Source organism: Jaculus jaculus, chromosome 14, assembly GCF_020740685.1.
Source record: "Jaculus jaculus isolate mJacJac1 chromosome 14, mJacJac1.mat.Y.cur, whole genome shotgun sequence".
Classification (NCBI taxonomy): domain Eukaryota; kingdom Metazoa; phylum Chordata; class Mammalia; order Rodentia; family Dipodidae; genus Jaculus; species Jaculus jaculus.
Window position 1 is genome coordinate 65547865 of NC_059115.1, and position 15595 is coordinate 65563459.

At 44.4% G+C, this 15595-nt stretch overlaps 1 protein-coding gene across 1 annotated transcript in view; it reads right to left on the reverse strand.

The window, feature by feature from the left end:
• The window catches only part of Tsen2 (tRNA splicing endonuclease subunit 2), a 41761-nt gene that overhangs the window by 11339 nt on the left and 14827 nt on the right, over window positions 1-15595 (reverse strand). The window contains exons 5-7 of the mRNA XM_045133832.1: window positions 11316-11841; window positions 9908-9985; window positions 1974-2024 (exon numbers count right to left, since the gene is read on the reverse strand). Coding sequence (XP_044989767.1) covers window positions 1974-2024; window positions 9908-9985; window positions 11316-11841 — 655 coding nt within the window. The remainder of the gene's footprint in view (window positions 1-1973; window positions 2025-9907; window positions 9986-11315; window positions 11842-15595) is intronic.

A 15595-nucleotide genomic window follows, 5' to 3' on the forward strand; every position in this document is an offset into this window, starting at 1 on the left:
GTGTGTGGTCTGCATGCATTTTTGAGACAGGAACTTGCACTGGCCTGGAGCTCATCAATTAGGATATACTCAAGAGCCCCTGGGAGCCACCTGTCTACACCGCCCTGGGGCTGAGACCACAGGTGCACATCCTCACACTGTTAAATGTTGGGCAGTGTTATATGGTGTAGGGGACCAAACACAGATCCATACGCTTTTGAGGAAAGTACTTCACTGACTATCTGCCCAGCCCTGGACATATATACTTTCTTTTCTTTTCTTTTCTTTTCTTTTCTTTTCTTTTCTTTTCTTTTCTTTTCTTTTCTTTTCTTTTCTTTTCTTTTCTTTTTTCTTTTCTTTTCTTTCTCTCTTTCTTTCTCTCTCTCTCTCTCTCTGTCTCTCTGTCTTTCTCTCTTTCTTCCCTCCCTCCCTCCCTCCCTCCCTCCCTCCCTCCCTCCCTCCCTCCCTCCCTCCCTCCCTCCCTCCCTCCCTCCCTCCTTTCTTTCTTTCTTTCTTTCTTTCTTTCTTTCTTTCTTTCTTTCGGTTTTCTGGTCTTGAACTGTCAACCTTCCTGCCTCTACCTCCTATGTGCTAGGATTACAGGTGTGCACCACCATGCCCAGCTGGAATATTTTAGTGTAGCTACCAGAAACTTCTAAAATGATCTCTGTGGCTCTACCTGAGACTTTATTCTGTTTCTATTAGACAGCAGGGCTCTGGAGGACTCAGAAGAGGAAATGTCTGAGGCTGGGGATGTGGCTTAGTAATAGAGCACATGCTTAGCATGCACAAAAAGAGAAAAAAAAGAAAAAACTAATATTTGGGAGTTGCAAGTACCCAAGGGCAAGGGGCTGGAGTCTGTGGAAGGAGGAGAGGAGCTGGGGGCCGACACTCTAGAGGAGACCAGCACTGCTGTGTGTGCAAGAGAAACAAGCCTGCCACAGCTGAAAGGCAGTGTGTCAAACGTCCCAGTACCGGGGAACTGTCTCTGGGTAAAATGCTTGCTGTGCAAGTGTGAATCCCTGTGTTCAGATCCCCAGAACCTATGGAAAGCTAAAGGCTGCAGTGCTAAGCATCTGTAATGCCTGAGTGCCTAGGGTGATAAGAGAGGTGGAGACAGGAGAACTGCCTGGAAGCTTGTGTGCTAGCTAGCTTGGGGAATGTACTGGTGAATAATGAGTCCCATTCTCTCTCTCTCTCTCTCTCTCTCTCTCTCTCTGTGTATGTCTCTCGCTTCTCTCTGTTTCCGTCTGCTAACAAATAAATATAAATATTTTTTAAAAAGTGTCCAGTGAAGTCTCCCCCTCCTGGGTGTCCCACTCATCATCTGTGTGGCGCTAGCACAGGTCATCCTCTGTGCACTGGTACAGAACTGTGGGCATTGCAGTTACCAGACATCTCATTCTAGCCAGGCTCGCTGGGTGACTTTGGCCAAGTTACCTACTTTCCCTGAACCTCAGTTATACTGGTGCAGTTCCTACCAGGAGGAGGTAAGGACAACAAATAGCTCCTGTAAGCTAAAATCTAAAATCCCAGCACTTGGGAGGTCGAGTCGGGAGGACTGCCTTATGGTCAAGGCCAGATTGGGCTACATGGTAAGTTCCAGGCCAGCCTGTGTCATGGCAGGAACTCAACACTGGTAACTTTTATTCATTTTGTGCACTGCTGGGGATGGCATTTAGGGATCCCATGTTTAAGAATGTGCTCTCTTCCTGAGCTACTGCTCCCTACTCCCTGCCTGTAGCTTTTATTTTTGTTGATTTTTAGCATTACTTGGACATAGTTTTCTTAATCATTTTGTAAGAAATAACACTTCTCCCAGAGGCTGAGAAATTCAATCTAAAAGAGTCAAAGCTGGCTTTTGCCTGAATAATCCCAACTGAGAAGTGAGAAGTGAAGCCAGCATGTTGTCATCAGAGCTCTGTGGGGATCAGTACAAGCTGCAGCTGACACTGGGAAGCCTTAAGGAGACTGTGTCCACATGAACCTCTTACCTTGTCATAGTAAATACTTAGACATCCCAGAGCATACACTAGGAAGAAGGCCTACAAACAAAACAAGAGAAAACACTCATTAGAAATACTGCCATATTCTCTGGCCAGCTAGGCCAAATATGACAAGTGGTGGCATGTCTGTTATGAGAGAAATCAACTTCTCTTACTGGACCTGAGGCCTGCTCCATTGGAGGGGATTCATTCTTGGTACTGAAAACCTAATCAAATGCCTATGGTGGAGGAGGTCATAAGCCCTAGATGGGGAAACTACTGCTGTTGTTTAGCTAAATGGATATATTATGCCCACCGGAATAGGTGTGCACCACCACACCCGACTTCCTATTTATTTATTTTTGGTTTTTTGAGGTAGGATCTCACTCTAGCCCAGGCTGACCTGGAATTCACGATATATTCTCAGGGTGGCCTTGAACTCATGGCAATGATCTTCCTACCTCTGCCTCTCAAGTGCTGGGATTAAAGGCATATGACACCATGCCTGGCATTATTATTATAATTTTTTGATAAGAATCTTGATGTTTATCCTAGGCTGGCCCACCTCGACATTTGATTCTTCTGTGTTTACTCTCAAGACGAGTGTCACCATGCTTAGATATACTTTTAAACATAAGCCATTTATTCACATTTGAAGCATTTAAAAAATTTTAAAAAAAGGCTGGAGAGATGGCTTAGTGGTTAAGTCACTTGCCTATGAAGCCTAAGGACCCAGGTTCGAATCTCCTATACTGACGTAAGCCAGATGCACAAGGTAATGAATCCTCTGGAGTTTGTTTGCAGTAGCTAGAGGCCCTGGTATGCCCACTCTGTCTCTATCTACCTCTTTCTCTCTCAAATAAATAATTTTTTAAAACTTTCAAGAAAGGGCTGGAGGGATGGCTTAGCCATTTAAGGCATTTGCCTGCAAAGCCAAAGGACCCAGGTTTCATTCCCCAGGACCCACGTTAGCTGGATGCACAAGGGGGCACACACGTCTGGAGTTCGTTTGCAGTGGCTGGAGGCCCTGGCGTGCTCATTCTCTCCCTCTCTCTCTGTCAAATAAATAAATATATTTAACAAATTTCAAGAAAATATGAATGTTACATTTACTTATATGAATTCTTTTAGAATGTAATTTTTTCTTGAAGAACTTACACTTAGATGAAGATGGATGTTAATAGCTAGACCGATGAAACCTTTGCTTATGGGGTGGGGAGATGGCCCAGCAGATAAGAGCACTTGCCACACAGGCATGAGGGTCTGAGACCATCATTCCTCAGTGAACAGCTAGGAGCAGCCAGATATGCCTGTAACCCCAGCTCCAGGTTCAGAGAGAGACTGTCTCAAGGAAATATGGGGGTTAGTGATAGACGAGGACACTGGATGCTCTCTGGTACATACATATCTGTACACATATGTGCATACAAATACCCCACACATAGCTACACATGCACATGTAAAATAAACCCTTTGCTTAATTAATTGTGCTCTGTAAAATAAAATGCCATGTTAAACTGAGAAACGTACATATAGAAAAAAATAGAATAGTATTAGGCAGTGTAGATTTTGCTGTATGTATGCTGGCAAACACTGATACCATCCAAAGTCACATGTTGCAGGCTTTTCCTGTGCAGGGTGATCAGGGTCTATGGATAAGAAACAGTACATGTACACTGAGCATGGTAGAGGCTCTCAGAAGAGGTGTTGATAGGTAGTGGTTAAGCTGTAGCTCATAGCAACACTGGGCTATTTTTCTTTCTACTCATTTATTTTTGTGCTGAGAATTAAACCCGGAGCCTCATGCATGCCTAAGTTACTCAGCCTGACAAAAAAATTATTTTTTATTGACAACTTCCATAATTGTAGACAATAACCCATGGTATTCCCTCCTTTCCCCCCTCCCACTTTCCCCTTTGCAATTCCATTCTCCATCATGCCTCTTTCCCTTCTCAGTCAGTCTCTATTTTGATGTCATCATCTTTTCCACCTATTATGATGGTCTTGTGTAGGTAGTGTTAGGCACTGTGAGGTCATGGATATCCAGGCCATTTTGTGTCTGGAGGAACATGTTGTAAGGAGTCTTGTCCTTCCTTTGGCTTTTACATTCGTGACTTTTCTTTTTCTTTTTCTTTTTCTTTTTCTTTTTGGTATGTCAAAGTGGGTCTCACTCTAATGACCTGGAATTCATTATGTAGCCTCAGGGTGGCCTCAAATTCACAGAGATCCTCCTACCTCTGCCTTCCGAGTGCTGGGATTTAAGGCATGCGCCACCATGCCTGGCTTGGTTTGGTAAATATATTCTTTTAAAGATTTATTTTATTTATTTATTAGAGATGGGGGGATGGGCACAACAGGGTCTCTAGCCCTTGGAAAGGAACTTCAGATGCATGTGCCGCCATGTGCATCTGGCTTATGTGGGACCTGGAGAATCAAACCTGGGTCTTTAGGTTTCACAAACATGCATATTAACTGCTAAGTCATCTCTCAAGTTTTTTATTCTGTTTTCAAAAATATTTTTGAAAAGTTTATTTATGACAGACAGAGGGAGAGAAAGAGAGAGAAAATGGGTACACCAGGGCCTTTAGCCACTGCAAACGAACTCCAGACAGATGCATGCGCCACCATGTGCATCTAGCTTACATGGGATCTGGAGAATCAAACCTGGGTCCTTTGACTTCACAGGCAAAGGCCCTAACCACTAAGCCATCTCTCCAGCCCTTTTTATTCTTAAAAAATACCTTTATTAATTTTTTCAAAGCTTAAAAATATATTTATTTTATTCATTTGCAAGCACAGAGGTGAGGGGACTAAAATGGGCATGCCAGGGCACAGTGCCTGTATAAACTCTAGATACATGTGCCACTTTGAACACCTGGCTTTAGTACTAGGGACTGGAACTCAGCCCATCAGGCTGTGCAAGAAGGTGCCTTTAACCGATGAGCAATTTCCCCAGCCCAGAGTCTCTAATTCTTTAAAGAATTCCTACTTATGTTAAGGTATTATGAGTTTATTATTGTCTTTACTGAGTTAATCAAATATTCAAAACTTTTCAATTTAACTTGGTAATCTACTGAATGTGACAGAAACTACATACATGTTCCTCAGTAATGTGGAGGTGATAAGTGGCTTGGTGAACCTCCACTTCAGTTCTACCTAAACACAAACCAAGTGAATCTGTGGAGATGAGATGGCCACTGTCATTCCATCCCTACCTGTTCCCAGCCCTCTACCACCCAGTCTCTGCAGCGCCCACACACACCTCAGCTAGGGGAAATCACAGTGCTACCCTGACTGGAACTCTGAAGGGGCTTTAGTCATTTCAGTAAAGTCCAAACGGCTTCTTCCAGTTTGGCTCCAGGTCCTCACTCCACTGTTATTCTTGCTGTTATTCACACTGGTGGGTACTTCTGTCCTCTGAACATGCTCCAACTTTCCTTGCCTTTGCAATAGTTCCTCCCACAATTTGCCATAGTCTGGCCCAGACACAAAGGCCCTTGCCAGAAAGGCCTTTCCTCTTCTTCTTCTTTTTTCCACAGTAGGGTCTCACTCTAGCCCAGGCTAACCTAGAATTCACTATATAGTCTCAGTGTACCTTGAACGCATGGTGAGCCTCCCACCTTTGCCTGCCTCCCAATGCAGGGATTCCTCTTCTGTCTTTTTCACAGCATTTACTTTCACTTGGAAAGATCTCCCCCACATTCATCTCTAACTAGAAAGTCAACCCAGGCAGAGTAAAACTGATGCTACTCTCAGCCAAAAAGGCCTCAATGCTTATGTTGAAAGAATAAATGAATGAAAGGGAGGAAGCCCAGGCCCTGCCCTTAGTTATGGCCCAAGCAACCAGCAGCTGCCTCAGCTCCATTATCCTTGGGGCTCACATGCACGTCCTTGCTTCTTTCAGTGGCTTCCCACAGCCCCGACAGACATCCTAGTCTTCCCTTGGCCTTTTCTCTTCCTACCACTCACTACTTACTAACACAGAATACTGCTGTTTTCAGATACAGCACAGAGTGGCCACAAAGTATCATGGAGAGACCAAGCTATCTCCTCAGATGGCTGAATCCCTTTCATTCTGTCCAACTGCATTTCTTGATTCAGAATGATGCAACATGAAGAACTCATTGGCTTCAAGGTGTCATAGTAGAGATTAAATGCGTTCTGACAGACAAGTTCAAATCTTAACTTAGTTGGTTTTATTTAGAATAAAACCCTTTGGAGCCCAGGGAGGTCTGTGAAGCTGGCGTACATCACCAAGTTTCCCTTCTGTAGCACCGAAATGGAGGGATGAATCTAGAATCCTACAGCTTAATGGTGTTGGTGCTCACTAGCGGTCATAGGAAAACAGACCTCCAGGTCAGGCCTCCAAATGATGGAACAAATTGGCTCTCTGGCTCAGTGATGAAATGATACACCAAATGAAGGCCCCAATGGAGAGCACAGTCACCCACGTGGGTGGACACAGGTCTGGGAGCAGGACAAGGAGGAAGGTGGATACGTAAGGTGCTATCTGGCATGCCTGAACACAACCCTCCATGCCCTACCAGGGAAGAAATAGAATGCTTACATGATCTAGTCACTGTTAATGCACCTTGATCTTCATGAGTGTTCACAGACAGAGGACATCTTGCTACCAAGAAGGGAATAAAGGCATAACTGACTGGTTGTCTATGGTATATGCCAGGAACTGTGCTGGGCATGATATATACATTAACTATCCATCCAATATTAACCAATACTGAACTGTGAACTTGATTAGAATATTATATTATTATCAAATAAGAAAGTAGTCTCAGGGTGGCCCTGAACTCATGGCAATCCTCGTATCTCTGCCTCTCGAGTGCTGGGATTAAAGGTGTATGCCACCATGCCTGGCTTACCATCTTATCAATGCCCATTTGCCATTGGAAGTTTACTGCAAATGCTTTAGAATACAGGTTCTGATCAGATTTCTTAGGTCCAAGCACTGCCCTAGAGCAAGGACCTCAACCAGCCTTAGGTTGCGTTTCTTCACCTGCCAGAGAGATCACAACAGTATCTAAAGGTCCTCATGGGGTGATGTGAGGACTTAGGGAGATAATACACAAATCTGTCACAGCTAGTCCCTTGTGCACAGGGCGTAATGGCCACGCACACAACCATTCTATTGTTCTCATTATGTGTCACTTCCTCTCAGGCTGTGGAGCTGAGCCCATATAATCAAGGGACAATGAAGGACACACCCCTCACAGTTCCCCCATCTACAAAATAAAAACAACACCACTACAGCAGCATGTCCAAGGAGTCTGGAGTTTATGAAATGACGCACAGTCACACTTTGTGCTGGGGCTGTGGGTGCCTGCTGGCTGTGATGATGACGCAGTGGGTCTTAGAGTACACAACCGTACCTCCTCTGCTCTGCTCCTGACGACAAATCCCTCAAGAACAAGAACAGGTCTTTCTCCTGCTCACATCTCCGGTGCCTACCCACACAGGCAGGACACACACGAGGCCCTTAGGAAACGTCAGCTGAATAAAAGACCACAATGACAAGGGACACACTCCTGCATGTGTCATCCCTCCCCTGCCCTAACAGGTACCACTAGGGGTCCTTGACATTGATCTGCAGAGTGGGTAACAGGGAAGTTCTTATCACCCAAGGACAATTACTGTCTGGTGCAGGGTAACAAAAATGTGGAATTCTATTCAGCTGTAAAGAAACATAAATTAGGGCTGGAGAAATGGTTTGGTGGTTAAGGCGCTTGCCTGCAAAGCCAAAGGACTCAGGTTGGATTCCCCAGGACCCATGTAAGCTGGATGCACAAGGGGCACATGTGTCTGGAGTTCGTTTGCAGTGGCTAGAAGCCCTGGTGTGCCCACTCTCTCTCTCTCACACTCTGTCTCTTCTCTCTCTCTCTCTGCTTGCAAATATGATAAATTAAAACAAAAAAGAAACATAAATTATAAGATTTGTAGGAAAATGGGTGAAACCTGGCATCATTTTGTTAAGTGAAATAAGGCAGATCCAGAAGGATAAATTCTACATGTCTTCTCTCAACTGTGACATCTAGATTTAAATGTACGTGTGACTCTATGTGTAGGTCACAGAAGTAGAAAGGGGATCGTGACGGGAAGAAGAGATACTGAGGAGGAGGGAGGGCAAGAGGAGAAGGTAATGATGTGAAAGCGAAGGGGACAGTCTGGGAGTGGGAGGGGAGCAGCGAGAAAGGGACAGGAGGCTGGGCAAGTGGGGGAGGGAGAGAGTCAGAGCAAAGCAAGTTGACCTACATGTATGAAAATGTCAAAATTAAAACCCTTACTGTGCATGCTAGCTTGAAACTTAATTTACGGGAGGCTGAAATAGGTATCCATGGCACTATCCAATAACACTGTTTATAATGACAGGACTGCTTTCTGCGTGTGTCTGACAGAATAGTTGGGGGCCACTTGTGCTGGTCAGTATTTGACATGTGACTTGGGCAACTGGATGATGAAACTGCAGATTTTATTAAATTTTAGTTTACATTAAAACAGTCACATATGGCTAGTGGCTACTGAATTTCATGGTAGACTGATCATATGTACAATGAAGAGACAAGGTTGCTGGGTGTGGTGGCTCATGCCTTTAATCCCAGCACTTGGGAGGCAGAGGTAGGAGGATTGCCATGAATTTAAGGCCACTCTGAGACTACATAGTGAATTCCAGGCTAGCCTGGGCTACAGCAAGACCCTACCTCCAAAAAACCAAAACCCAACCAACCAAACAACAACAAAAAAGGAGACAAGGTACTACTCTTTTCTGCTGGGAGAGCTGAGCTTTGTATCACTGGCCTCTGTGCAAGGAGGGACAAGTGGATTGGGCAGAGGGATACAGAGACACAGTATTTTCCTGTGGACACAGCTGTGAGATGAACATAAACACACCCAACAGGCTCCTCCTGAGACCTGCCCGTGTGCCAGGAGCTGTTCTGGATGCAGCGGGAGCAAGGGAGGGACTCAACAAAGTATAGTCATGGGCTAGAGGAACTCCATGTTAGAGGGACAACACAGTAGAGCTCATGGAAGGACACTGCTGGCCAATGTAAGAATGCAGCTGATGTGCTGAGTAAAATAAGCTAAGTGACTGTGCAGAAGGAAATATCTAGGGTGTGCACTTTCTTGACCAGCAGTCACTATATGATTACATTATAACTTAACTCAAAGCTGGCAAAATGCCACATATAGACTAAAAAGCAGTGAGCTCTGTAATTAAAAAAACGTGTGTGTGTACACACACACACACACACACACACACACACACACACACACACACACATATATATTTGCTTTTGAGGTAGGGTCTCACTCTAGCCCAGGCTGACCTGGAATTCACTATGTAGTTTCAGAGTGGCCTCAAACTCATGGCGATCCTCCTTCCTCTGCCTCCCGAGTGCTGGGATCAAAGCTGTGTGCCACCACAGCCGGCTTAACATGTATATATTTTTGAAACAGGATTGGGCCATGCTACCCAAGCTGGCCTCTAATTCCTATGTTCAAATGTTCTTCCTGCCTCAGCCTTCCAAGTGGCTGGGACTACAGGTACATACACAAGCTATTATAATTTTTTTGAAGTGCTGGGGATTGAATTCAGGGCTTTGTGAATACTAAGCAAGTGATCTACCAATGAGCTACCTCCCTAGCCCCAGGTTGTATACTTTAAATTGGTGAACTGTATGGTATATTAATTATATCTTAATAAAATTATACTTTTAAAAAAGCTGGTGAAAATTAGTGACATAATAGCCAATATGACATCTTCATGAGGAAAGAAGTGCTAAAGATAGGTGTGTTAGTACATGATTGTAACGTCAGTACTTGGGAGGCTGAAGCAGGAGGACTATGTTCCAGGCTAGCCAGACCCTGTCTCAAAAAAACAAAGTGAAGTAAGGGAATGAGGAAGGGAAGAAAGGAAGATGAAAACATACCTCTTCTAGGCTGAGTTGCAAATACTCAAAGATTCTATATGGATTTCTTCTGCATACTAATCTCTTTCCATGCGCTGACTAAAGAGAAAGAAAAATAATTAACACATATCAAACATAAGTACTACCTGTTATAAAAAACAGACTACATTTCAAAGTGAGCATTTTCTGATAAACTCAACACTGAAAAAAACTGACTAAAAATTATTTTTATGGCCTGGAGAGATGGCTTAGCGGTTAAGCGCTCGCCTGTGAAGCCTAAGGACCCCGGTTCGAGGCTCAGTTCCCCAGGTCCCACGTTAGCCAGATGCACAAGGGGGCACACGCGTCTGGAGTTTGTTTGCAGTGGCTGGAAGCCCTGGCATGCCCATTCTCTCTCTCTCTCCCTCTATCTGTCTTTCTCTCTGTGTCTGTTGCTCTCAAATAAATAAATAAAAAAAAGAACAAAAAAAATTAAAAAAAGTTATTTTTATTTACTTGAGAGAGAGAGGGAGGTAGATAGAATGGATATGCCAGGGCCTCTAGCCACTGCAAATGAACCTCAGACACATGCTACTATGTGTATCTGGCTTATGTGGGTACTGGAGAATTGAACTTGGGTCCTTACGCTTTGCAGGCAAGCACCTTAACCACTAAGCCATCTTTCTAGCCTCAAAATTGATTTTGAAATAACTTATGTGGAAAGGGGAAATTTGATTTTTCTACTCATTAATATTTTGATTTCTTTGTCCCTTTTTACCTGTGCTGTGACTGATCATTTTGGATTTAGTGTATGTTCATAACAAGTCTCTGTAAACTTCACTCTTTCATGTTAGCTATACCTGATGTCATGTGTAATTACCAGTGCATTTCTTTTTCTCCCAAACAAAGGAAAGAAAATTGTTTGTCTTGTTTTAACTTTGTTTTTCATTAAGTCCAGGATAGCCCTCACAACTGCTGTGTGACTTGAGCTAGACCTCAAAGTGGGCCTCAAGAGTTTCACCTTGCCTGGCACGGACAACAGGCCTGCTATTCCCTGCAAGTAAAGGACATCCAGGTGAATCAACACCTCCTGTGGCCAGGAACAGATGGCTTTGGAGAAGTGACTCACTGTGCTCCTCCTTATATCTATGGGACACATCCTAAGAATCCCGGTAGATGACTGAAACTTTCTGTTGTGCTGACCCCTATACATACTAGGTTTTTCCTAGCCACATACAACTATGATGAAGTTGACTAATCAGTAAGAAATTGAAAACAATCATTAATAAAGAAGAACAATTCTGACAATATGCTACAATAAAAGTGATATGAACGTTGTCTCTTTCTCTCTCTAAGAGTCTAGATGAATAGCAGTATTTGCAGGCTGTGGGTAACTGAAACACGCATGAAACCACACATACGGAGGATCTGGGGATTTTCTTCTACATACCTCCTCATCTAGGGCATTCTCCCTGTCATGTGTATCACAGAGCTCTTCCTCTACGAGCACATACTCATGGCCAGCCTCTCTCTCTCCTGAACAGGGGAGACTTGCTAGGTGGTTGCTGTCCTCAGGCTGAAGGTCACCCTGGGGCATGAGGGCGTCCTGTTGGTGGCAATGGTCCTGGGGCACAGCTGCAATGTCTTCTACAATGTGTCCATCAAGGTGAGCTGCAGTGAGTGTTCCAAGCCCGGGGCACTCCTCCTGGCAGTCTGGGCATGTGCTGGGATCCTGTAGGTCGCCTGACTTGCCACAGCCTCCATTGGTTGCAGAAGGTTCCCCAGTTTCCATTGTTCTATCCAGGGTGGAAACCACCTCAGAGTTAAGCATGTCATGCCATTCAGCCTCTGCCTTCTCTTTTCTACAAGAATGTACAATTGGTTTTGTGTAGTCCTTGAGGATCTTGCACACTGTGCTCTTCTCCTGTCCCTGTCTTTGCATGAGAGCTGCAGCCCATTCCATGCGACGCTGATACCTGCCAATGAAACACTGTTAATAATAGCACTTGGATTTCAACTTTAAGACAACAATGCACACAGAAAAAGCTTACAAGGTGCTCTACAAGAGGTTTATAGTTTTCCTGTTCTTGTCCACATTTTTCTGCATTTTTCCAAGTGTTCTGTAACAAGCACGTTAAAAAAAAATTATTGAGAGGCAGATGGGGGAGGGGGGAGTGGAAAGAATAGACACACCAGAACCTCTAGTTGTTGCAAATGAACTCCAGATGCATGTGTCACCTTGTGCATCTGGCTTACGTAGGTACTGGGGAATTGAACCTGCATCCTTAGGATTTGCAGGCAGGCGACTTAATTGCTGAGCCATCTTTCCACCCCAATAAGCACTTTTCTTTCTTTTTTTTTTTTAAAGCATCCTTTCTTTTTTTCTTTTTTTTTTTTTTTTTTGGTTTTTCGAGGTAGGGTCTCACCTTAGCCCAGGCTTACCTGGAATTCACTATGGAGTCTCAGGGTGACCTCAAACTCATGGCAATCCTCCTACCTCTGCCTCCCAAGTGCTGGGATTAAAGACATGTGCCACCACACCCAGCTTTTCTTTCTTTCTTTTTAAAATAAATTTTATTTATTTGCAAGCAGAGAGAAGAGTGACAGACACAGAGAGAATAGGTGAGCCCGGGCCTTGAGCCACTGCAAACGAACTCCAGCACATGTGCCCCTTGTGCATATGTGGGTCCTGGGGAACTGAACCTGGATCCTTTGGCTTCATAGGCAAATGCCTTAACCACTAAGCCATCTCTCCAGCCCCTCATTTGTTTTTTAAATTTTTTTGTTTATTATTTTTATTTATTTATTTGAGAGTGACAGACAGAGAGAGAAAGGCAGATAGAGAGAGAGAATGGGTGCGCCCGGGCCTCCAGCCAGTGCAGACAAACTCCAGATGCGTGCGCCCCCTTGTGCATCTGGCTAATGTGGGTCCTGGGGAATCGAGCCTTGAACAGGGGTCCTTAGGCTTCACAGGCAAACACTTAACTGCTAAGCCATCTCTCCAGCCCCCCTCATTTGTTTTTATTAGCACAATTTTATCTTTTTTCTTAGTTTGAAAGAAAAAATTCCCCTTTTAACAACGCATGAAAATATAAAATTTGGCCAGACATGGTGGCGCATGCCTTTAACCCCAGCACTCAGGAGGCAGAGGTAGGAGGATCGCTGTGAGTTTGAGGCTACCCCGAGACTACATAGTGAATTCCAGGTCAGCCTAAGCTAGAGTGAGACCCTACCTAGAAAAACGAACAAACCATACACACACACACACACACACACACACACACACACACACACACACATACATGGACTAAAACCAACGGGAGATACAGGTAAATACACAGAGAAAATAGCCATCTTTTACTAGGATTGATTTTGTATTATTTTCAGTTTGGGCATGCTGGTATTTTCTGATAGATATAGATATGCCATTCATGATATAAAGATCCTTCACTTTGCAGGGCCTCTAGCCACTGCAACTGAACTCCAGAAACATGTATCATCTTCTGCACATGTGTGACTTTGCACACATGCACCACCTTGTGCATCTGGCTGATTTGAGACCTGGAGAATTGAACCTGGGTCCTTAGGCTTTGCAGGCAAATGCCTTAACTGTAAGCCATCTCTCCAGCCTTATATTTGTTTCAAAAGAAAGATTTTCTTCTTATATTGGGCCTTGCTATTTAATATTTTTATTTATTTGCAGCAAAGAGAGAGAGAGAGAGAGAGAGAGAGAGAGAGAGAGGGAGAGAGAGGGGAAAGACAAAGAGGATGGGCAAGCCAGGGCCTCCAGCTGCTGCAAATAAACTCTAGATGCATGTGCCACTTTGACCATCTGGATTTACATGGGTATTGAGGAACTGAACTCAGGTAGTCAGGCTTTGCAGACAAGTGCCTTAACTGCTGAGCAATCCCTTCAACCCCCTCAGCATATATTTTAATGAGAAGATTCATGTTTTAAAACTCGATGTTAACACCTGAACATTTGCCAGGCAAGACAATAGGACTGGGCCCTGGTAAAGAGCTAACCGTGTGTAACGACGCTACTGGAATGTGCTTCTGGGACTCAAAAACCAGTGCATTCTGGGTGTGGTGGCTCATGTCTTTCATCCCAGCACTCAGGAGGCTAAGGTAAGAGGACCACTATGAGTTCAAGGTTGGCCTTGGTTTCAAAGTGAGTTCCAGGTCAGCTGTGTTCGAGTGAGAACCCTGCCTTAAAAAATAAATAAAGTAAATAAAAATCAAAGGGTATTACACACTGCAAATCCAAAGACCAACAGAAGGCCCAGTAGGAAAAACATCCAGGATGTCACCTGGCCCATGAGAGGGCAGATACAATTTCATTCCTTGCCTTATATTACCTGTGTACAAATGCTCCAATATAATGGTGCATGATATCTCACAGAGTCAAACAGAAATCTGGCTTCTGTTGCACTTAAAAAGACTGGTGGCTCCTTAATTTTGACACATCAGAATCCCCAAGCTGTCCACACTTCATTTTCCTACATGCAAGTGAGCATGCACCACTATATTGGGAACCAAATCTCAGCAAGATGGATGGATTCATTCACCCATTCATTCATTGTGGTACTAGGGAATGAATCTAGGGCCTCATGCAGCTAGGCAGTGCTCTACCACTGGGCCTTAGCTCCAGCCTCCATGCCATTTTTTGGAGATAGGGTCTCTCTAAGTTGCCTAGGCTGTCCTTGAACTTGCAATCCTACTGCCTCAGCCTCCCCACTAGGTGAGATTACCTACCTGTGTTCCCAGGCCCAGCTCAATCTTAGACGTAAAAACTGAAACAAGGCAAAGCCACTGTGACCTGTGGCATTGTATGCTGCAGTGACTAGACTGTACAGGCTTTTAGTTCAGACCTCACTTGGTCACTTAAAGGTGTGTGACAGAGCAAATCACTTCCTTTTTCAGTCTCCTCACCCACGGACTTGGGGTTACTAGTACTACTGCCTGAAAGGGCCATTGCTATGTATTATTTTTCTAATTATGGTTACCTGGACACTGGTGCATGTAGTTAAAGAACTTCCACATGAGAAATCTAGTCTTTCTACTAGCAACCACAGCCTTAGTTCTAGAGGCTTTTTGGTCTAAGTGTACTCTGGGCAAGGATTCACAGCTTCCATCAAATTCCTCAACTCAAAAAAATGAGAGTCTGGCACGGTGGTGCACACACGTAATCCTAGCATTCTGGAGGCTGAAGCTGCAAGACTGTGTGCTTAAGGCCAGCTGGGGCTATAAAGCAAGTTCTAGGCCAGCTTGGGCTACACAGTGAAATCCTATCCCAGAAAAAAGTCAAAAATAAACAGCACACTGAAGGAAGCACTGAGTGGAAGGTTCAGCCATTCCTCTGGGCAGGCCTGAAGTAAGCACTCCCAGGGCTCTAATCTACTCAGCAACAGTGGTGCTGACGAGGCAGATGTGGGGTCAGAGTCTTGCTCCACAATCCTCTCATTTGCTGTCTGACTCACCCTCTCACAGACTCAAGGCCTCACCTCTAACCCACAGGTACAACCTCAGGGGGTTGTGGCCAGAACAAACTGAGACAAGACTCATGGAGTCTGTAGCACACTCCATCAATTACACATTCACTACTGTGTTGTTTTGAGGGCTTTAGGGGTAGTGTGACATACAAATCCATTACCTCGGTACACACTGCTCACAAAATTATACACATAATATTATAATGGAGAGAGAGGCAGCTCTCTTTTGCCCTTTTTT